The sequence below is a fragment of the Bidens hawaiensis genome, unplaced genomic scaffold, assembly GCF_021521415.1.
Source record: "Bidens hawaiensis isolate Kalapana, Puna unplaced genomic scaffold, B.hawaiensis_p1.1 tig00018766_1, whole genome shotgun sequence".
NCBI classification, from domain to species: domain Eukaryota; kingdom Viridiplantae; phylum Streptophyta; class Magnoliopsida; order Asterales; family Asteraceae; genus Bidens; species Bidens hawaiensis.
Genome location: NW_027492850.1, coordinates 313,882 through 336,901, shown reverse-complemented (window position 1 = coordinate 336,901; position 23,020 = coordinate 313,882). Strand labels below are relative to the sequence as shown.

The 23,020-nt window shown below is 40.9% G+C and overlaps 3 protein-coding genes across 4 annotated transcripts; 2 read left to right on the top strand and 1 right to left on the bottom strand.

The window, feature by feature from the left end:
* The first annotated feature begins 11,796 nt into the window (after positions 1–11,796).
* Positions 11,797–13,304, top strand: LOC143556986 (uncharacterized). Of its 2 annotated transcripts, none has more exons than XM_077046167.1 (2): positions 11,797–11,914; positions 12,140–13,304. In XM_077046167.1, exon 2 carries the CDS (start codon positions 12,143–12,145, stop codon positions 13,031–13,033), a length of 891 nt encoding a protein of 296 aa, XP_076902282.1. In that variant the 5' UTR covers positions 11,797–11,914; positions 12,140–12,142; the 3' UTR covers positions 13,034–13,304. The 2 variants fall into 2 exon arrangements, with proteins under 2 accessions (XP_076902282.1, XP_076902280.1); XM_077046165.1 differs by having other exon boundaries at positions 12,132–13,304.
* A 1,437-nt stretch (positions 13,305–14,741) lies between these two features.
* Positions 14,742–18,347, top strand: LOC143557003 (cyclin-C1-2-like). The gene is made up of 9 exons (XM_077046179.1): positions 14,742–14,865; positions 14,956–15,062; positions 16,167–16,206; positions 16,786–16,830; positions 17,022–17,140; positions 17,241–17,355; positions 17,544–17,588; positions 17,697–17,844; positions 17,970–18,347. The coding sequence occupies exons 1-9, from the start codon at positions 14,834–14,836 to the stop codon at positions 18,072–18,074; spliced, it is 756 nt and encodes a 251-aa protein (XP_076902294.1). The 5' UTR covers positions 14,742–14,833; the 3' UTR covers positions 18,075–18,347.
* Positions 18,348–18,508: 161 nt separating this feature from the next.
* Positions 18,509–23,020, bottom strand: LOC143557001 (serine/threonine-protein kinase MHK-like). The gene is made up of 18 exons (XM_077046178.1): positions 22,809–23,020; positions 22,078–22,419; positions 21,920–21,998; positions 21,688–21,756; positions 21,463–21,552; positions 21,242–21,380; positions 21,053–21,155; positions 20,881–20,933; positions 20,700–20,766; positions 20,496–20,604; positions 20,233–20,298; positions 20,052–20,120; positions 19,910–19,970; positions 19,401–19,505; positions 19,244–19,275; positions 19,102–19,147; positions 18,954–19,029; positions 18,509–18,836 (listed from the first exon to the last, which is right to left on the bottom strand). Exons 2-18 carry the CDS (start codon positions 22,083–22,085, stop codon positions 18,716–18,718), a joined length of 1,293 nt encoding a protein of 430 aa, XP_076902293.1. The 5' UTR covers positions 22,086–22,419; positions 22,809–23,020; the 3' UTR covers positions 18,509–18,715.

Sequence of the window (23,020 nt, the reverse complement as noted above, 5' to 3'; positions counted from 1 at the left end):
ATGTGTCTATTGGGTACGGGTATGGGTACTCAAATTTACAGATTATAGGTACGGGTATTACGGGTACTAGTACCCGTTTAGAATATGTAGGGGCTTTTATTAGGTTTCCAACACTTATGACTTAACTTTCAAGCGGGATTTTCAAGACATAATATATATTAGTTGAATAAGTTCATTCTCAATTTTATATGTGTATATTCATATATTGTGTATTCGTATATTTTTATTTCATGTATGTGTAATTTTGTATATAATTAAATAACATGTATTAACTTTCTCTCTTGTTTTTATATATAAATTGAGGAAACAATAAACTAAGAAAAGGAAAAGGGAATCAAGAATGGATTTTATATTATGGCTGATGTGTTTCATTTTTAGTTTTGTATTATGTTTTGATTGCCGTATTACGGTTTTGGTATTATAGATAATTGATTGTCAGTATCGTATTGTTACCGATACCTAGTTTAGTGGAGATATTTAAAAAAAAGAGGTACCAAAGCGAGTACCGTACCCAAAGTACCTGTATCCGTACCCTTACCCGTACCATATATTCGGGTACGGGTATGGGTACCAAGATTTACGGATTTTAGGTACGGGTACTTTCGGATACAGGTACGGGTATAGGTACGGGTACGGTCCCGATCTCATCCCTAAATTATAGGGTTGATCTCTATATCATGTGGTTTATAGATTTAGTATTTTTTTATAATCACTTTTCGAAAAAAAAGTCTTTAAAGAAAATAACTATTTAACATTATTATTATTATTATTATTATTATAGAAAATTATCAATTTATCAATTATATAAAATTTAAAAATACTCATTACTCATCATCTCCTCCCTAGCCATTTGTTCCCTAGCCACTCCCAAACCTAGCATCCCATTCCTTTCTTCGACATACCCATTCGTCTCACGCAACTAGTTATGGATTATTATTTATTCTTTTTGAAACTGTTAATTTCATTAAATACGGCTTGCAAGGCGCTAGGAATCAACACAAACAACAAGCTTACAACATAAAATTACACTGATTTTTTCATAACACACTTTGAAACGCAGATCGATATTTTGTTTTAAAGATAATCCAAAGATTTAATAGCCTCAAATGAGATAGATGAAAGGAATCCGACACCACGTGCTAATGATTTTCCGAATCGCAGTGGCAGAATGGCAAGCGGTAAGAAAATGACCGCTTGCTTCCTCAAATTCTCCACACATGTTACAACTTGCCGGGCTCACCGGAATATTTCTATTACTTAAGTTCACAAGAAGACAACTGGCCTCACCGGAATATTTCTATTACAAGTTCACAAGAAGACAACTGACAACACGCGTACGACAATAAACTCAACTGAAGACGTACAACCACCGTAGCCAAGGAAACAACACTATGAAGCTAAGAATATATAGTTGGTGAATTTGTTTTGGTATTTTTTTAAACGACCTGTTTAAACCCGACTTCATTTTAGTCTGAATTATTATATTACCCTAAGAAAAAAAGATAATAAGTGAACCAGATCCGTACATTAATTAAATTAGATATGAAACGACAAAAATCCGCTTAGATGGGTGAGTAAACGACAAAACACATACGACCATCAAAGGCAAAACTCAATAATAATACTGAAGAAACACTAATTGACCCCGGGCAGATTACGGATAATCTGGGGGTTAAATAGATGTTTCCCACGAGGGTTTAGGTCCGGCAAAGATGGTTCTTCTGATGACCTGCAAAACAGACACCGTGAGCTCGTCACTGAGAAGGGGGGGGGTACCTCCTTGTGACCACCCTCCGGCGTGAGAATCAGACTAGATTGCTCTTGAATAAAAGTGTATATTAAGAGATTGCTAGAGAAGATAAGATAATGAGATGATATCAGATAATGTGTCCATACCATTCCAAGGTGTTGGAGTATTTATAGCCGAAGGTAGGTTTCCAAGAAGGTACAGCCGGCTGAATAGTATTCCTGTTCTGCCAACTGTGGGCTACGCACATGCCATGCTGGTGGTTGGTGGGTAGGCAGCGGCTGATAGTGACCAGGCCGGCTGTGTACTATTCCTTTTCCACCAACTGCAGGCTATGCACGTGCTACGACAGGTTGGTGAGTAGGCAGCGGCTGATAGTGACATTAAGTAATAGAGCATGCTGCTCGTTGTACTGTTGTCAGTGAGCAGTCTTAGCTTTAGTCTGATCTTTTGTCCATACCTCGTCAGGTACAGTACAAAAGATCCTCCAGTATCATACGGACTGGCTCATTTGGGCGGGAGTTTTCCCGGCTTTGTGCGGGAGTATTCCCGGCTTGCTCACTCCTTCTTCAGGTGACATTACTGAATTATTTAAGAGTTAAGTGCCTTGTGCATGTAGCCTTGCTGCGCGGGTAGCCTTCCCTGATGGCTAGTATCCGTTGCTGCGGGAACAGGCGGAGTACGTCGACCATTGGGAGGCTTTCCCTGCGGGAACAGCTTGCGTACTGCGCGTAAGGACGTCACGTCTCTGAGCATGGTGGGTCCTGCGGATCCAGTTGGTTTCTGCGCAGACGTCTCTCTTCAAGGTGAGTCTTGCGAGTTTAGCCTTTGCGCAGACGTCCCTGTTGAAGGTGAGTCTTGCGGGTTCAACTGCGCAGACGTCCCTCTTTGAGGTGAGTCTTGCGGGTCCAACTGGGCTCTGCTGGGACCTACCTCTTCAAGTCCCCCCAGTCCAATGTTCTTCTCATGAATTGTTTATAAGTGAGGTGAACTTTTGGACTTAAGCAAAGGGTTTTGAAAAGGGTTTAGTTTTAAGGTTTTCCATGGGGATTCTTCCCGCGGAAGTCCTAATGTCACGCAGAAATTCCCGACTTTTCTGCTTGATCTTTGGGTATGATGCGGGTAGGTCTGTAACATCCTCGCAAGTCAGGAGCGTTGAGTTCCACTTGTGTAGATTCTCCATGAGGTTTTGGTAGTTTTGAACATAGTGATCAATTATGTTAAAACAACCAATTCCATCTTGGAGCTTCAAACAATCTAGTTCTCGACGTTCCCGCTATGCGGGGATGTTATTCCCGTTTCCGCAAGCATGGCCCAGAAGATCCTTCTTGGTTTCAATTCCCTGCGGAGTGCTAGGTATGTGAAGGGTTTCGCCTTGACACTGTACCCGCACTCGTCTTATAGTTACTTTACTTCCAAGGTATTCCTGGCTTCAATTCCCTGCGGGTGCTAAGTATGTGAAGGGTTTTGCATTGACACTGTACCCGCACCCGTCTTATAGTTACTTGGTTGCCGAGGTATTCTTGGCTTCAATTCCCTGCAGGTGCTAAGTATGTGAAGGGTTTTGCCTTAACACTGTACTCGCACCTGTCTTATAGTTACTTGATTGCCAAGGTAAGGGGTATAGTCCCGCTTACTTTTGAATCTTTTTGAATCTTTTTGAAATTCGAAGAGTTGGTGAAAGGATAAGAACAGTCCAAACTGTTGAAACGTCGTCCGTCGGTTTCTTCTGACAGTGTTAGGACGTGCAGGAAGTTATGGCGACGTGACAGTATATGGTCATTCCAGACGCTTTTTCAGGCGCGTGGGCGCGAGTTTTCGGGCGCGTGGCCGCGAAGTTTACGGCACGCGTCCTGTCAACAGTTGTTGCCAGCTTGCATATTCCACGTGTCATAGTTTCATTGCACCTGCGCTTTCCTCTCTCTTCCGCATTAAATTCATCGCATTCATTGCGATGAGTATATAAAGGGAGGAGAGGATGCATCTCAACTCACAGTTTCACCTCTCTTTTATTTCTAAACGATTTCCGGCGAATACTCTAACTTTTCTGTCGAGCATTCTCCTGAAATCGTTCTTTACATTCAAAACATGTCTTCTACTCATGATCCTGAGGTTACTGTCGAGGAGTCCGATGTATACCTCGAGAATCCATCGTCCACGTCGGACAAGGATGACAAGAGTACTGCCGGCTAGTGCCAATGTGCTCTTTCCGTCGACGCTTATCGGTACATCGTCAGGAAGTTCATGCTCGAGCCCTTCGAGCCTGAGTTTCCTGAGCCACACCAGACGGTGTACGATGCCCCCAAGGGCAAAATAGGGGTGTATGCTGCATTCTTCATCTATGGGAATCTTAGGTTCCCATTGACGAAGTTTGTGTACCGTGTTTTGGAGAGACACGGTGTACATCTGACGGAGGTACACCCAATGGCGATCGCCAAGATTCGCCATTTTGAATGGGTGTGCCTCATTCTGGGCGTGGAGCCCCATGTTGACCGCCTGATGACCTTCTATTCCTAGAGGTGCATCCAGGGGTGGTATACCTTGGTCACTCGGATCAAGGGTTTGAAGATCTGCGCTACCGAGCGCAGTCTTCGGTCTTAGAAGCGGAAGTTCTTCTATATCTCCGCTCGCGTCGTCCCCATAGCAATGACGTTCAAGAACGGGAGAGCTCTCCCGAACCTTCACGCCTCCAACTACCAGGAGACGGAATGGTTCTCCAAGATTTCCCGGATCCAGTCTCCGGTTTACCGCTTTGCGGAGTCCGGGATGGTGATGCTCGGTATGAGCCGGGTGTGGAAGGATGCTGAGGCGGAGGCGCCACAGGTTCCCATCGTCCTTGAATACGGTTTGAACTCTATCCCTCACGGTATGCTCCGTCTTCTTTGCTGATTTAGAGTTTTTCTTCTAACTGTTTCTCTTTTTATTTCAGAGGGGAATGACTTACAATCACTTCTGCATCCGCGGGAGGCTGGTGGTCCCACTCGGCTGGGTACTCGTGCTCTTGATGAGAACGAGTTGCCCATCCTTGAGCAAACGGCGGATCGGTTTGTGGAGGTCTACCCGACGGGCCACCCGATTCTGACCGCCACGCGGCCAGGTAAGGAGTTATTTAACCCTCGCCCTGTCAATGCTCAAACCTCTGCTGGAATTCCTCTAATTTTGTCATCTTCTGATGAGGAATCCGCAGATGGTCCTTTCTTCACGCGGAAGAAGAAGGCTGCTGGCGGGAAGGGTAAGGCGAAGGTTGCCTCCACTGCCGATCAGGGGAACCGGTCAGAGTCAGAGACCGAGAGTGAAGAGGTGGCGGGGAACCCTGGTGGTGATGAGACCACTGTTCCGGAGGTTGAGACAGCTGTCACCTCCGGGCAGCCTAGTACGACGGTGACCGGCGTGAAGAGGTCGGCTCCATCGGGTTCGTCCCCGCCTATTCGCACCTTCAAGCTCAAGAGGACTCGTAAGTGTAAACTTTAACTTTAACTTCATATCTTTCCGCCATTATATTTAAATATGTTTTCATGCAGGCGTGGATGCAACCGCATTCCAGGGTGGAGCGGGGAGGAGCACCTCTCGACCCATGACGGTAGGTTTGGTCAACCTACCCGAGGCGATGACCCAGGCGACTGCGCCTGCTTCAAGTGTTGGTTTAGTTGCTCACTCGGTTGAGGCAACTGTTCCAACTGTGACGTCGTCTCCGCCGGCTGTCAGTGCCATATTCACTGATTCCTTCACTGAGTCGGCGGTGATATTTTCTGCAGGCTCTTCCGCAGCGGCGACCACGGTTGTGAGTTCACCTCCGTTGGTTTCTACGACGGCGGCTTCAACCTTGCCTCCGGCACCGGTGACCACCTCGCCCCCGGCCGGTTCAGCAGGTATGTTTGGGGCTTCTAGCCAATCTCTGCCTCCTTCCCATCTGCCTGACCTCTTGGATGGATATCCGTTAGGTTCGGGTGATGGGTTTGGCGGCTACAGGCCTGTCATCGACCCTACAGGTGTGTAGGGTTATTTTGGCCTGTTATCTTTTTTTTTTATATATATCTCATCTTTTCCTAACTGTTTCTTGTTTTTACAGTGTCGGATTCCAATGAAGTGTATGTTCCACGTTGGAACATCCGCCGAGGAACAACCCTTCGGACGGCTGTGGACTGCGTCGAGTGGGGGCGCCACGCCGCTCCAAGTGGGGCGCTGGGGGAAGCTATGTCGAGCTACCAGGAGGGTAGGCTGACAAACGAGCTTCGAATTCTCCTTGCCCGGATGCAGCCGCGCGTCGAGCTGCTTTGTTGTGAAAACGACAAGTTAAAGGCGGCTCGTATCCAAAAAGTAGCTCAGGCGCGGGCTATCCGGGAGGAGAACAGGAGACTCTCCGCCGTTGCTGCGGAGAAGGAGAAGGCCTTCCAGGCCCTTGAGGTTGAAGTTCAGGCCCGTCTCGAGGCCCGTTCCAAGGCTACCCAAGCTGTTAACGAACAGCTTCGGTTGGCTAAGGAAACTGCGCGGAACGCAACCGAGAGGGCCACCAAGGCTGAAGCTGTTGCGGAGCCTCTGCGCGCTGAGAATGAGGAGCTCAAAGCCCAACTAGAGAGGCTCCAGCAGGCTCATGACGCCTTGGCCATGGAAGACGCCAAGAAGCTTCAAGAGATCTTGGACCAGAGGGGTATGCTTGACCATACTGAGCGTAAGCTAAAGGGCGTTGAAGAGGCTGCTGCTAAGGAAGTGTTGCTTGCCAACCTTAATAAAAGTGAAGCCGAACGCGCCCGTAACCTAGCTCAAGCTGCCCTCAAGGAGGCTCTGGTTACCAAGGAATGGCTTCTACGAGAAGCATTGTCGCAGGTAAGCTTAGCTTCATAACGTCTTTTCGCTTTCCTTTGCACTTAGAAAAGGTTTTGATACTTGGTATTTTTTCTTGTTGTAGGTTGTGCATCGAGTCTTCACGGACACATCATATGACGATGCCATGAGCGCAGCCCTCAACGCTTCTCATGAGGATGGGGAAAAGGCTGGCTTCCTGCTTGGTCTAGGGTTCGTTGAGAAGGGCATCCCGCCTTCCAACTTCCCTCTATATGATGTAGATACTGAAGCTGCATATGACCAAGCAGTGAACCAGTATGCTGCCTTCCCGCATCCGGTGGTGGAGAAGGTGAACGAAGTTGCTGCCGCTGATGATGAGCTAACTATCCTCAAGACTTTCCTTGAACCGCCACAGCCAACTGATGGTGCGGGTACAAGTGGGTTTGGAGGTAGTGGTCCTGAAGTTTGAACCTTGAGACCCCTTTCCCACTGTTAGGATAGGTTTATGTTTTTGTATAGATTTACACTCTTGTAGGCGGGTAGATACCCGGCCATTCTTGTAATACTTGAATTTTTATGGAATATATAAATCTTTGTGCGAGTAGGACCGCCACTTTCACTGGATGACTTGCTTTATAGACGTTATATGACTTGCTCATGCATATTATAGCTTAATTTGGCACTTGTTTTGCCGCATAAACCATATATGATTCGCTCGTGCATACTTTAACTTAGCAAATTTCCAAGTGTTTTGAACAAGTTAACCGTTCGACGCGCGGTTGTCAATATGTTAGTGTTCAGTTTCCTCTATCATGATTGTGCGGGTAGGACCGTCACTTTCATTTAGTGGGATGACCGATCTTCACCTATAACTGACCTGCGTGAAGGTTTGCCGTTTTTTGTGTTTATGCGGGTTTTGCCGCCGTCCACACGCAACGACTTTTCACACTTATTTATGTGGTGAATACCGGCATATCAGTATGTTGAATAAGTTAACCGTTCGACGCGCGGTTGTCAATAGGTTAGTTCGGTTTCCTCTATCATGATTTGTGCGGGTAGGACCGGCACTTTCATTTAGTGGGATGACCCAACTTTACCTATAACTGACATGCGTGAAGGTTTGCCGTTTTTTGTGTTTATGCGGGTTTTTCCGCCATCCACACGCAACGACTTACTTCCCCACTTATGTATGCGGTAAAGACCGGCATATCAGTGTTTTGAATAAATTAACCGTTCGACGCGCGGTTGTCAATAGGTTAGTTCGGTTTCCTCTATCATGATTTGTGCGGGTAGGACCGGCACTTTCATTTAGTGGGATGACCCAACTTTACCTATAACTGACCTGCGTGAAGGTTGGCCGTTTTTTGTGTTTATGCGGGTTTTGCCGCATTCCACAGCAACGACTTCTTCACTTATGCGGTGAATACCGGCATCAGTGTTTTGAATAAGTTAACCGTTCGACGCGCGGTTGTCAATGGTTAGTTCGGTTTCCTCTATCATGATTTGTGCGGTTAGGACCGGCACTTTCATTTAGTGGGATGACCCAACTTTACATATAACTGACCTGCGTGAAGGTTGGCCGTTTTCTGTGTTTATGCGGGTTTTGCCGCATTCCACAGCAACGACTTCTTCACTTATGCGGTGAATACCGGCATCAGTGTTTTGAATAAGTTAACCGTTCGACGCGCGGTTGTCAATAGGTTAGTTCGGTTTCCTCTATCATGATTTGTGCGGTTAGGACCGGCACTTTCATTTAGTGGGATGACTGAACTTCACCTATAACTGACCTACGTGAAGGTTGTCCTCATCTGTTTTTTGTGCTTACGCGGGTTTTGCCGCCGTCCACACGCAACGATTTCTTCACACTTATTTATGCGGTGAAAACCGGCATATCAGTGTTTTGAATAAATTAACCGTTCGACGCGCAGTTGTCAATAGGTTAATTCGGTTTTCTCTATCATGATTTGTGCGGGTAGGACCGGCACTTTCATTTAGTGGGATGACCCAACTTTACCTATAACTGACCTGCGTGAAGGTTGGCCGTTTTTTGTGTTTATGCGGGTTTTGCCGCCTTCCACACGCAACGACTTACTTCCCCACTTATGTATGCGGTGAAAACCGGCATATCAGTGTGGAAAGTTCATAAGTATAAATGTAAGATTATCAGCGTCAATGTGATAAGGAGAATCATTTCCATTAGAAGTGGCTCTGGGCCTTTTCTTTTACAAGTTTGGAATTGATCTACATGCAGACTGTGTAATTGAGCTCCCTTCCATGTTGTTTGGATGGGAGTGCCATCGAGCCGATATGCACTTGGTTCGGAATCTCGTTGTTTACGCAGTATGTAGTCTCCAACATTGAAGCTGCAGTTTCGTGTTTTTCCCAACTGGGGTTCAACACGCATTAGCCTGCTCAGCGTTCATTACGCCACAAGGTGCCTGAGCGTCCCATCTCTGACAAATGCTTCGACGATGTCCTTCAAGTCTACGCATTCCTCGGTGTTGTGGCCTCTTGTCCTGTGGAAGTCACAGAATTTGCTTTGATCAGTGTTTGGACGCTGTCGGATAATTGGAGCCTCTGGCCATGGGAGCCTCTCAGTGGCGAATATCTCGGTGACGCTTTTGGTGAGTGGCGTCCATCTGGAGTTCCGGTTCGACTGCCTGTTGTCCTTTCCGCCTAACCGAGGGTGCGAGCCGGATGAGGTGTCAAAGTTTACCCTTGACTGCCAAATACCTAGCTTCCTCTTTTTGTTTAGTCGGGCGGTAAGGACGTTGTTTTCTCTTGTTTTCTGGGTGTAGAGGTTTGTGCTTTGGGGAAGATCTCTACCCAGTTGCTTTTCCGTTTCCGCCAAGCGTTTAGCTGCTGTCATGATGGCATCCCATGTGGATGGCATGCCGTCTTTACCCGTTAAGGTGCGGATGAGCTCTGGATCTTTCGCGCTCTGGATGAAAGCAGCGCGAACAAGATCTTCGCTAATAGCGCCCAGACTCAGCTTCTTTGAGTTGAAGCGAGTGATGAAGTCTAGCAAAGACTCATCTTCCTCTCGGATGCAGTTGAGGATCTTCCATTGTTCTTCAGTGTACTTTCTTTGTTGACTGAAGTGTTGGCTGAACTTCTGTTGGAAGTCTGCCCAATCGTAGATGTGGTGGACCGGTAGACGGTCAAACCACGCTCTGGCTGCTCCAACCAGCGTCATCTGGAACATATAACACCACGTGGGTTCCGTCCAGTTGCTGACGGTTTCCCCCGCTATGAATCTGTTCAAATGATCGTCTGGGTCAGATATACCATCATATGTGCCTATATTGGACATTTGTTTGGAACTTTTCGGGGCGATTGCTTCCGCAATGTCCCTTGCTAATTTGGACGTTCCCGCATTTGCAGCAGTTGGTCTGAAGGTTTTGGAGAAGTCACGCGGGTTTCCCGCCGCATTCCTTGGTTTGAAGGTTTCTCCGAAATGCCTTCTCGGTTGGAAGTCCGTTTCCTTACGCTTCCATTTTGCTCTGTGGCGAGGGTTTGCGTCGGTGTCGGATTCCTTCGAATCATCGTTCAAGTACTCGTACTCATTGCTCGTGTTGAGCTGTTGTCGAGTGCTTCCGAATTCGTCAGCCTGTTGGATGGAACGTAATCGTTCGTCCAACTCAGCTTGGAATTCCTTTTGACGTGCTTCCGCCCACGCTTTAACTTGTTCAAGTGTTTGGTGGGGGGGTCTCGTCTGTTGTCTTTCCACCTGGGTATCGGTGAATCCCAGGTAGAGGATTGTTTACTGCACTTGCCCCGGCTCGGGTAACCGGGGTAGTGTTCGTAAAATTTACTGCACTTGCCCCGGCTTGAGTAACCGGAGTAGTGTTCGTAAATATTGTGAACTCGCCGGTATTCCCCCCAGTAGCTGGGGTTTTAGTTACCGGGGTTTCTTGGTTACTTGCTGGCCCTGGGACCGGAGTAACGTTAACCATCTTTCCAGAATTTTTGAAAAAACTGAAAAAGAAGTAGTTCTAGCTTTTATGCACGGATGGCGCCAATGAAGAAACACTAATCGACCCCGGGCAGATTACGGATAATCTGGGGGTTAAGTAGATGTTCCCACGAGGGGTTAGGTCCGGCAAAGATGGTTCTTCTGATGACCTGCAAAACAGACACCGTGAGCTCGTCACTGAGAAGGGGGGGGGGTACCTCCTTGTGACCACCCTCCGGCGTGAGAATCAGACTAGATTGCTCTTGAATATAAGTGTATATTAAGAGATTGCTAGAGAAGATAAGATAATGAGATGATATCAGATAATGTGTCCATACCATTCCAAGGTGTTGGAGTATTTATAGCCGAAGGTAGGTTTCCAAGAAGGTACAGCCGGCTGAATAGTATTCATGTTCTACCAACTGTGGGCTACGCACATGCCATGCTGGTGGTTGGTGGGTAGGCAGCTGCTGATAGTGACCAGGCCGGCTGTGTACTATTCCTTTTCCACCAACTGCAGGCTATGCACGTGCTACGACAGGTTGGTGAGTAGGCAGCGGCTGTTAGTGACATTAAGTAATAGAGCATGCTGCTCGTTGTACTGTTGTCAGTGAGCTGTCGTAGCTTTGGTCTGATCTTTTGTCCATACCTCGTCAGGTACAGTACAAAAGATCCTCCAGTATCGTACGGACTGGCTCATTTGGGCGGGAGTTTTCCCGGCTTTGTGCGGGGAGTATTCCCGGCTTGCTCACTCATTCTTCAGGTGACATTACTGAATTATTTGAGTTAAGTGCCTTGTGCGTGTAGCCTTGCTGCGCGGGTAGCCTTCCCTGATGGCTAGTATCCGTTGCTGCGGGAACAGGCGGAGTACGTGGACCATTGGGAGGCTTTTCCTGCGGGAACAGCTTGCGTACTGCGCGTAAGGACGTCACGTCTCTGAGCATGGTGGGTCCTGCGGATCCAGTTGGTTTCTGCGCAGACGTCTCTCTTCAAGGTGAGTCTTGCGAGTTTAGCCTTTGCGCAGACGTCCCTGTTGAAGGTGAGTCTTGCGGGTTCAACTGCACAGACGTCCCTCTTTGAGGTGAGTTTTGCGGGTCCAACTGGGCTCTGCTGGGACCTACCTCTTCAAATACCTACTTTCAAAACCCTAAAAACAAACCTTATAATTTACAAATTCGAATAAATGTTTACAAAATTGTAATACGAACAATACGCAAGGACCAACCATACAATTAACGATAACTCACACACCCACCCACCTCATCCTGCTCTAGAAGGTCTCTTGATTTTCACATTAATCCAATATCAACCCTTTCACCATTTTGCTCAAAATTTAGGGGTTTAGAACAAAATTAGGGTTTCTTTGCATTTGATGGCGAAATCGTAAAAATTGATTGCAAGTTGTTAATCCGTCATCCCCCCTTGAACCGGTATTTACTGATTTCTGATTCAATCGTACTATTTAATTCCATGTTATCATAATTAGGTTTCACTCATTTCCAGTTTCATTTCATCGTTAATAATCGATTCAGTGTCGTTTTGTAACCCCTGGATAATATTATTATGCGAGATTCATGATTTTTCAAATTTGTGATTATTATGTGTAATTAGGATGACATTGTGGAATTGATTAATTTTATTTTACAGTATTAAAGCTAATGGAGTGCAATAAGGAGGAGGCGATTAGAGCGAAAACAATCGCCGAAAAGAAGTTAGAAGATAAAGATTTCCCGGGTGCGAAAAAGTTCACTTTGAAATCGCAAACTTTGTACCCCGGCCTCGATGGCATATCTCAAATGCTAACCACCGTTAATGTATACATTGCTCATGAAAAGAAGATCAACGGTGAGTCCGATTGGTACGCGGTTCTTGATGCAAAACCGTCCGATGACGATGAAACCATAAGGAAACAGTATAGGAAGATGGTGTTGATGCTTCATCCGGATAAAAACAAGTCCGTTGGTGCGGATGGAGCGTTTAAGATACTTTCGGAAGCGTGGAATTTGTTGTCGGATAAGTCCAAACGGTCCGCGTATAACCAGAGAACCAGAGTCCAACAGAAAGTTTCGTTTCAAAGCGCGTATTCATCGTCAGTATCGGTGCCACCACAGTTTGTTAAAGTAGTTCCTAAACCCACTACAAAGCCTAAGAACCCGAAGCCTCCAGCCCAACAAAAACCGAAACCTAAACCTAAAGCGAAAGCTAAAGCACCGGTTCCACCTCAGCCCCCGGTTCCAGCTCCGGTGGCGCGTGCACCAGGTACGTTTTGGACTGTTTGTCATGGGTGCAATATGCATTATGAATATTATAAGGTGTATGTGAACCAAACACTTATGTGTCGAAGCTGCCACAAGACGTTTCGTGCGGTTGAGACTGGTAAACCGGTTAACATGCCTAAAATGAATGGGGGGTCGGGACCAGAGGTGTATAATGCTGTGAACCTGTCTGGTGCATCGAAGGCTAGAAGTTGTGAGGAGTTTGATGCGCAGCGGCTCTGGAAAAAGAGGAAGGATGATGATGGTGGTCAGTCGGGGTCGGGTGGAAAGTGAGGAGGAGCGTTGTGCGGTTGCGAGTAGGGAGCTTGATTTTTTGACATACATGGATTTTTGATCTGGATCTAACTGAAAGTGTTTTGAAGGGTTTATCGGCTATAGTCTTAGACGATTTGTTAGAAAGTTGGCATGAGGGTCAAGTTTTGTAAAGAGATTAGTGCTTTTTGGTGCAAAAGATGCTGTGATAACAAACACTAGTTATGAATGAAATCGATGTCAATTTCTAGCATGTTTAATGTATGTTATTATTGTTAGTGGTGGTGATATGAAAATTTGAAAAATACGTGACGAATTCACTCATCTGACTGTGTATGAATCAGTTGGGATGCGTTTCGTCATCTGAAATGGAAATGAGAACTTGTTTGGGACTGATCCAATTTTGGAACCACATTGAGTGTTATAGTTTGGAAACCTGATTTGTTGAAACCGGAAATGGGTTTTTAGTAAATCCGTTTTGTAAACGAAATTTTTTAGCTTTGACTGGTCCAATCTGGTTTCCAAACCGTTTCGGTTTGGGTCCGAAACCGGTTTGTTCACCTCTAAATTAATTTCCATAAACGACTATTTATCCAGATTTGAGATACATAAACGACTATTTATCAAATCCAGTTTTAACTATCTTTGTAAATGGTTCAAGTTCTGAATATGAATCTTTATAGAATTTAAGGTTTATGGTGATATGAAGATCTCAATGGATTCCCCTTTTCACTAGCTGATTAGGTTCATAGTATTTAAGAGCCTGATCAGTTTGATTTTGTCCAAAGACATCTTGTTTGTTAAAATTCACAATTTGTTCTTATTTTAATAAACTCGGTTTTTAATGATTATAAACATTTCAATTGTATTAGCATTTTTTTTCATTCTATCTTGTTACTAATTTGTGGAGTTACTCATCAAAACAAACAAATCGTTTGCAGGCAACCCTAACCAGCCCAACAAAACTAAACTAACACAAGCCCAAGATAAGTGTTAAAAAAAAGTACTAGTCTACTAGACCTAAACATAAACTAATAACCATAAAGATAAACGAGCCAAGTGACTCAACGGCCCACTAATAAGGGGTCACACGGTTTGTTCAACTGATTATATTAGGTTTTGAAAATCCTGTTTTGAAATGAAAGTCATGAGTGTCAGAAACGTAATAAAAGCCCTTACATAATCTAAACAGGTACCAATACCCGTAATACTCGTACCCGAAATTACCCATACCTAAAATCAGTAAATTTGGGTACACATACCCGTACTCAATAGATATGTAGGGATACAAATACGGGTACATGTACATGTATTCGAGAAAAACCCTATGTGCAACCACTTTGTTTAGTTCCTTTCTGTTTTCAAATACAAACTAAAGATATTACATGGTCCGCTTAATTGGCTGATCAATGAATACATAATCTTATAAATCAATTCATGGATATTAGGCCCGAGGATATATCTTAACGTTCTGGGCGTTAAAGTGAGTTGGCAAGATGTAAACACTGGTATTGATACTCCTATCAAATTGTTTAATGATATTTATTTTTATTTTTTCCGATCAATACAAACACATGTTAACATCCTTTTAAGCTTATCATGACTTTATTTTTTAGGTTTTTTTTTCGTTTGCTATAAATAAGTATATCCGAAAATAGGAACCGGGTGAATACCCGAGATCCATATTTGAAGAAGATATTTATTATTATTATTATTATTATTATTATTATTATTATTATCCAAGGATGGAGTCAGATCCCACTTGACGTTGATTGATTATTCTTCTACTTCTGCACACAATTTCATGCTCCGGCAGCAGCAATGGCCACCGATTTCTGGACATCAACACACTAGTAAGATTATTTACTTTTAATTAGTGATTTATGAGATTAATAATACTCGTAATTTGAAATTGATTGATTGATTGATGTTTGTGGTTGAAGCAAGCAATTAGTGGAGCAAGAAGAAGTAGACGTGGTACACAGCCTTGACAAGGAGAGAGGAATCACGCTTGAAGATTTCAAACTCATCAAGTTGCATATGACCAATTGTTTGTATCTATCTATCTACCTACCTACCTTCTCTTTTTCTCTCTCTTATAATATAATTTTTGATAGTGAGATAATACATACATATATATGTTCATCAATCATTGTCTGTTTAAATTAATTCACTCTTAACTCATAGCTGGATCATCATCAATTTTGCATGATATTGACTTCACTAGCATGTACGAAATTGCAATTTAGGACAGGATTACATTTACATCTCAGTATTTTGTAGGTAGGTAGGTCTGGCAAAAGCTATAGATTTTTGTTAGGTTATAACCGCCTTTCATGGCAACTTCTGATGTTAACACGACGCCAAACTGACTCAAGTTTGGGTTTGACTTTAACATCTTTCATGTCTTAATTAGGTCGACACGTGGCGGTTAAATTCTTGTCAAAACTGGTTAAACCCGTGTTAATGACCGATTTTAACCTGTTTATATTTTTAATTCAAAAGATAAAATAAAATATATGAAATATGCCTTCGTTACGAGTATGTTAAGGTTTATGTATTAATTTAAGATTTTATGAACTTTTGGCAACTTTTTGTTTCACTACATGTGATATTCATTGTGCTTCTAAACAGGTCGTGCCGTGTAACCTGTTTCCAAACAAGTTCACGTTCATGTTTGAAAAACATGACACGATTAGTTATCGTGTCGTGTTCGTGTCTAGAACCATAGGTAAATGCGTCTTATCTGGTCGTGCCTGGCATGTTATGTCAGCCCTACTTTCATATGGAACTGTATTAGAAATGACGGAAATCATGTCATTTATGTTGATAAAATGATGATTTCAAGGTCAAACGTACTTTACACCAAGAGTTTCCTTTCAAGATTTGAAGCATAGATTCCCTATTATGATGTTAAAATCAATCCAATATTAGTTGATACCTTTTCTGAAATGGATGAGTGTTTTTTGTGCAAGTATTTATGTTGTGATTAAGATTTGTGGTGCTTTAGATGAACAATATTTAGTAGGATGAAAGTCTGAAACTTATTAACATTACCTTTGGGTTATATCAAAAAGTGTTATTCCAACTAGGACCTTAACTTATCCTAAATATGATCCAATTTTTTTTCTCATTTTTGTTTGTTTTCTATCAGATATTGCAAGATTGGCCCAAAATGTGAAAGTGAGGCAAAGGTTAGTTTCTGTCTTAGCTGTCAAATATCTTTATGACTCGTAGTTATTAGACATTTATGCATCTAAAACATTCACTATTTCATGAGTACCAATGAGTTGTAATGGGAGAATACATCATATATTTATGTATCACCTCCATCCCAAAATGAGCTGAACCATTTTTTACTCAATATCTCTTAAAGTAAATGCAATTTTTTCTTTAAATCACTGTTTTGCACTTTTGCCCAGCAATAGTTTTTACATAATAGGGCTGCCCCAAGAATCGTTAAAAAAAATTTTGGCCGAAGGCGAGTAAAAATTTGGGCTTTAAGTAAAATATAAATTCGATAACTTATATATAAAAAAAGTAACTAATACAATAGTAATTGTGATTTCTTTTATTAAAAAGGGGTTGGTGTTGTTTCTTTTAATAAAAATACAGTTTTTTTACATATATATGTATATATAAAAAATATATTTTTTTTACGATTTCGGGCCTATCCAGGTGATCAGGCCTGGTACCGTCGACGCCTGTGGTACAAAATTGATATTTTCTTTTATTTCGCTATCATTTTCTCATTGCATCAGTTACTATTTCAGGGTTGTAGCGACTGCTGTAACATACATGAGACGTACTTATACAAGGTATATATACATCAAAACTCTCGTATTTCAACTGTTGTTTTTTCAAAATCATTTTTGTATCTGTCAGATGTTCTTGAAATGAATATGATTAACTGAAACTTACATTGATAATACCCTGTTTGTAAAGTGACTTGCTATGATAATGTTATGTATTAAAAATTAAACAATTGTTTGCATCTATTTGGTTTTAGGAGAAGTATGACGGAGTATGATCCACGCCTTGTGGCACCAACATGCTTATACTTGGCATCAAAAGCAGAAGAAAGCACTGTTCAAGCAAGGCTGCTTGTATTTTACATCAAAAAACTACGTAAAACTCTTTTCTTAAACTCCAGCATAATCTATTTTCTAAATTAGGTTTTAAAAAAGTTATCTTAATAACACCTCACCCGTCGTATTTGTGTTTACAGATTCAGACGATAAGTACCGATATGAAATCAAAGATATCCTTGAAATGGAAATGAAAATTTTAGAAGCACTAAACTATTATTTAGTTGTATTCCATCCTTATCGTGCCTTGTCTCAGTAAGTCTCTTATTGTTTTTGTAATATTTTGCATCAAAATTATTTTTTTTAATAAGGGACAAAGTGTTTCGGGTCAACCGTACCTAGCCCAACAAACACTATAACTACCTCTCTTGACCCGTTATCCAATTCCACGCCCATTTTGCCACTTGTAATTGTGCTCTTATGATATTTGTTTCTGTGAACAGGTTGCTTCAAGATGCAGGGATGAGTGATGCAACTCAAATGACCTGGTAAGATCTCAACTAGTGAACGTTCTGCTAACAAATTGTTTACGCTAGTTTCTTTGATAATGCACGTGTCTAGCAACTAACACAGATATTATGTATTATATTGTTTAGGGGACTTATTAATGACAGCTATAAAATGGATTTAATTCTGATATACCCACCACATTCAATTGCGTTAGCCTGCATATATGTTGCAAGCATGCTCAAGGATAAGGACAACACAGCTTGGTTTGAACAGCTAAGAGTTGACATGAATATGGTACGTGTTTAAACTCGAATTTTCTAAGGATCAACAATTATTTAGTAATTTGTGACGGAAAAGGGGTAATCTGCTCATTGTCGTCTTTATTTCTGTTTCTTTTTTCCCTTTTTTATTGGTGACAGGTGGAGAAAGTTGCGACAGAAATACTAGATTTTTATGACAACCACAAGACAATAACGGATGAGAAAGTAAACGCCGCGATGCAAAAACTTAGCGTGCGAACATAAGAGTAATCTGGTAGGGTTAACTGCAAGTAATCTGTAGCAATTGTAGAGTAGGGTGTGTAAGGATCATAGATAGATTGGAGATAATTATGTTCGTATCTGCATTAGATTGTATTGAATGCTGATACGGGTATATATCACCCCTCATAATATTAGATCATCATGTGTTCATATGTTGCTTGTAATTTAATGATATGTAAACAAACAACGTAATCGTGTACCTTAACTTGAACCGATATGTCAGGTTTTGTAACCATAAATTTGTTTCTTGTTTTATTTGGCTGCTTTGCAATACATATACTTTTTTTTAGCATTTTCATACCAGCCTGTATTAACAAAGATTTTACGTTCAATCGTTTGATATTATAATCTAACGAATAACATGCGTTAACAAATCATGAAAGTATAAACCAAAAATTAAACATGAACCTCAAAAGACCGGGACCAATGAAAATTACATGTACCATGTTGGTGCTTAACTTCTGTCTTTAATCTTTATACATAATTTGAAAAAAAACAACTCCATAATAGTTGGGGACAATGTTCATATGTTCATTATAAACAAAAAGAAAAAAACATGTTTACGGAGATGCCTCACGGGCCGGGCCAGGCCTGCCTCGGTTGAAATTGGTTAGGAGTTGCAGTCAACGACAGTGACCCTGCTGCTGGTAGTGAGAAGACATGGTCAAGAAATTAGGCTGCAAAGATGGCATTCTGAATCCACCAGATTGAGGAACTCCCATTGTTGAATGAGGAATTGTACCACTGAGAAATCATATCAAGAATGATGGATACATAAGCCATGAGATATTACATTTGATCTAATATAATTCAGAATTTACAATCTAATATGTAAAGCTACTGTCATTTTAAACTTCAAACCTGAATGCCAATGACAAGGAAGATTCTACAGGTGACGGAATTCCACGGTGTTCACGGGGGAGGAGTGACCAGAAAACTGCAAAAGAGAGTTGATCACTATTTCCACCAAGAAGCATGGAGAACGACGTTTTGTAGGATAGAAATGTACCTGAGTGTCGTGCTTCATCCTCATAATCTGAGCAAAACATAAGATCCTGCATGAAAACATAAAATCCAGTTATAAAATAATTCGTTTATCTAAGAAAAATAGTAACTTCAAGGCCCGTTTGAACACGTCCCTACAAACTAACCTGTCTTCTGTTTCCAGTCTTATGAACCAAATCTGCAAAAAGAAAAAAAGAAGGTAAAACACGTATCAAACTAATTTCTTACAAAAAGTTGTAAGCTCTATACGTATATATCAACAAGTACTTCACATGCTCTAGACAAAAAGGGTTAAAATGTTACCGATATTGGGCACACTAGTGTTCACTGCTAAGGTCAAGCCCAAGAAACAATCATCCTTTTTATGGCTGGAATCCCAGAGATTTAACTCAAGATTTGGTTGTGATCCTGCAGAATAATCATAATATATCATCATCATACTACAACAATGGCATATTCGAGGGTGAGAATCTCAGTCCATTTACAAAAACAGGTCAGTGCGGTTACGTTTTATCCATATCATGTCTCGTTAACTAAAAAGGACGCATGTCAAGATTCACCCAACAGTGAAAATTAATTATCATTGGGATGACGTTTTTGTGATCATATTACACAGTTAGGCAAAATGATTTTCAGGCCAGACCCGTTTCAAACCGAGGGATATTATTGAAATAATGAAATTTTTGTGATCATATTTTCGGGCCAATCCGTGCAAAAATTACTTTTTTGACCCGTTTCAAAACTGAGGAACCCACCCATTAGTCGACGCCTCTAAATTGCACCAATCAATCTATTTTAAAAAAAATACTCACCGATGCTGTTCATTGTCTGTTGAAGTGGATCCCCAAGTGGACGAGAAATCCACGTATTACCCTATATATAGCATCATGTGAGAAAGTTTAACAATATTCTTAAATATTAAGACTTAGAAAACGCCTTGAACAAACATATTACATAGAAAAACGGATGCTGTAAGCACTCCTCTGCAGTTGGCCTCCTTAATGGGTCCCACCAACACAGTTGCTACATCCCAAAGAAACAAACTCATAAGATGGACATACATAAAATGTAGCCTACTAACTGAACAAGCCAATTAGAAGTTCACATAACACATATTCTATAATATGTTACTCACCTTGATCAAATCAATAGCTTCTAAGCTTGCATTTGGGATCAGGTCAGCGAGATTAGCAGGCATAATCTACACAGGTATCATGAATAAACATGATTAGCATACAACAAAACAGTATTATCATGGTAACAATTTAGATTATGAATGAAAACGCTTTAGTACGCATTAAAAATAGACTCTGGTGATTTGTGACCTCTTTTGACTTATTTCCAAATTAGCATAATTGCCACCTATAGAGATCACATAAATATTTAATTAAGACTCACATCTGAACAACGGATATCCATTAACCGAGCAACATTCCTTGCATGAGGAAAGAGAGTAAAATCTGGTGTGCCAAGAACACAGCATATCTTGTACAACTGATCTATTTCACTGTTCAATTATAATAATAAAGGTAAATACACCTATAATCATCTATAAGGTTTGACTGGAACGGCTGATATCATTCAGTTATCAAGATAAGTCACCTTTCACCAGGAAACATCGGGTACGAAGTGAAAAGTTCAGCGAGTATAGCACCAACCGCCCACATATCTGTTATTATATCACAATGGCATTTAAGTCAACTCATGTGAGGAGAATGACGGGACCCTCAAAATGAAGAATAAGAAAAGAGAAAACGATACAAAAGAGACGCGTATGGCATACCTATGGCAGGAGTGTATGATGGAGATTGTAACAGAACTTCTGGTGCGCGATACCTTGTCAAAGTAGACAATATATACTCAATATAACAGTCATCCAAATTACTATTTGCTAGTATGAATAAGTTGTATATTCTAATAAAAATGAAAAATATAAAAAAGAACAAAGTACTCACCAGCGAGTGGAGACGTAATCAGTAAACGGAGGTGAAGATGACACTTCTCTAGCCAGCCCAAAATCAGCAATTTTAATAGTATTGTCGGTCACCAGCAAATTCTCTAAAATTGTAAACAAATGTTCAATAATTTATTACGTTCAAACGTATATAAACTTTCTAAACAAGATACAAAAGTAGAACTTATACCAGGTTTTAGGTCCCGATGAAAATATTCGCTTTTATGCATATGTGCAAGCCCTTTAAGAAGCTGAGTCATCAGACCCCTTATCTCTTCCTCTGTGAAAGGTCTTTGCCTCTCTCTCATTATGTGATACAAATTATGTTCCTAACGAATAAAGTGTATTATATAAAATATATAAAATACCAAAATAAATAGTAAACCAGTTATATATAATATACTAAAATACCATGTATTCGAATATGAAAAACAATTCATTATTCTCCCTAACAATCTCCTTCAGCTTTACGATGTTCGGGTGATTCAGTTTCCGGAGGGCCTGCATCAAAACCAAAAAAGAAAAGGTTTAATTTTAGTAAATCTTGTATCGTTTAATTTGAAGAAAAATAAAAAAATACAGCGTCATTAGTTTGACGTCACGTAAGAAAGAGTAACTAACAGTAGCATAAAATACCTTAACTTCCCGCAAATTCACACATTCTTCCCAAACATAATACTTCCTCTTCATTTTCTTAACCGCAACCTATGATACACACGATAAGAATGATAAATATATGTACTTTATAAAGGAAAATATAAATTGAATACAAAGTCACACATCCCGTTTTAGAAGTTCAAGATTAACTTCTAAAAAGATTCTTTAAACAAGAATAATATTAGCGATTGGTTAAGCGAAAAGAACTAACAATTTCAGATGTCTCAAGATTGATGGCCTTATATACAGTTCCACAAGTTCCATCTCCAAGTTCTTCTATACATTTATATCTGTAAATAATAATTCATCATCAGAAGCCATAAAAAAGAAAATAAATATATATATAATAACAATATAAATGTAAACTACCTTTCCATTATTGTTACACTAGCAAGTTATTGAACAATTTGTCAATGGACTTCCAAGGTCCAAAAACAGGCTTCTACACTGTTGAAACAGTGTTCTTCGCTCGCTTGCAGATTACCAATACCGACCGAATGTGATTTATTACGCAACGTGTCGCAAAACCCCAACTTTTCACTACAATTAAGCATCAAATTGAAAGCAATCAACATGCTTGAATGCAGCCTCTACAAGCTGCAACCAACTGGTTTCATCTATCATTCACCATTCTTAACCCTAATTCCAGTTCATCATTTATTCAACATGCTTCAAAACCCTAATTCAATTTCTTCATACATTTGTTAACATCTGCACACAAAAAAAAAAAAAAAACTAATAAATCAAAAATTGACCCAATTCATAAAATTAAATAACTTTAAAATAAAATTGACCTAACCCATATAATATTCAAATCTGCAAATAATCCCCTATTCTTAAAATTAATAAAAATTCATAAAAATTAAAAATTGATAAAAACCAAGATAATTAAACAATATAATACTAAAATACAGTATTTTCACCAACAATCTTGGAAAAAAAACAAAATTAAATGAAATTAAAAGACTAAACCCGAAGTAATAATAAGCAGTAAATTTGTAACCAGTAGAATGCAACAAAAATTGAGGCTTTAATCAGTTGATTAATAAACTGGATCGAAAAATCGGGGGAAAATAAAATGCAAATAGAATTAAACTGACCATGAATGAAGGATAAGGTTGAGATCTTGAAATTGATAAGGAGGTTGGAATTGAATGCTAAGAACAAATTCTTATTCTTTCTTAGAGAGAATAATAATAATAATAATAATAATATGGAATGGATTATGATTATTATTATGATTATGGTGTTGGTGTAAAAACAGCCAAATCCGCATAAGAAGCGAAGGAGAAGAACCCAAAGAAATATTATT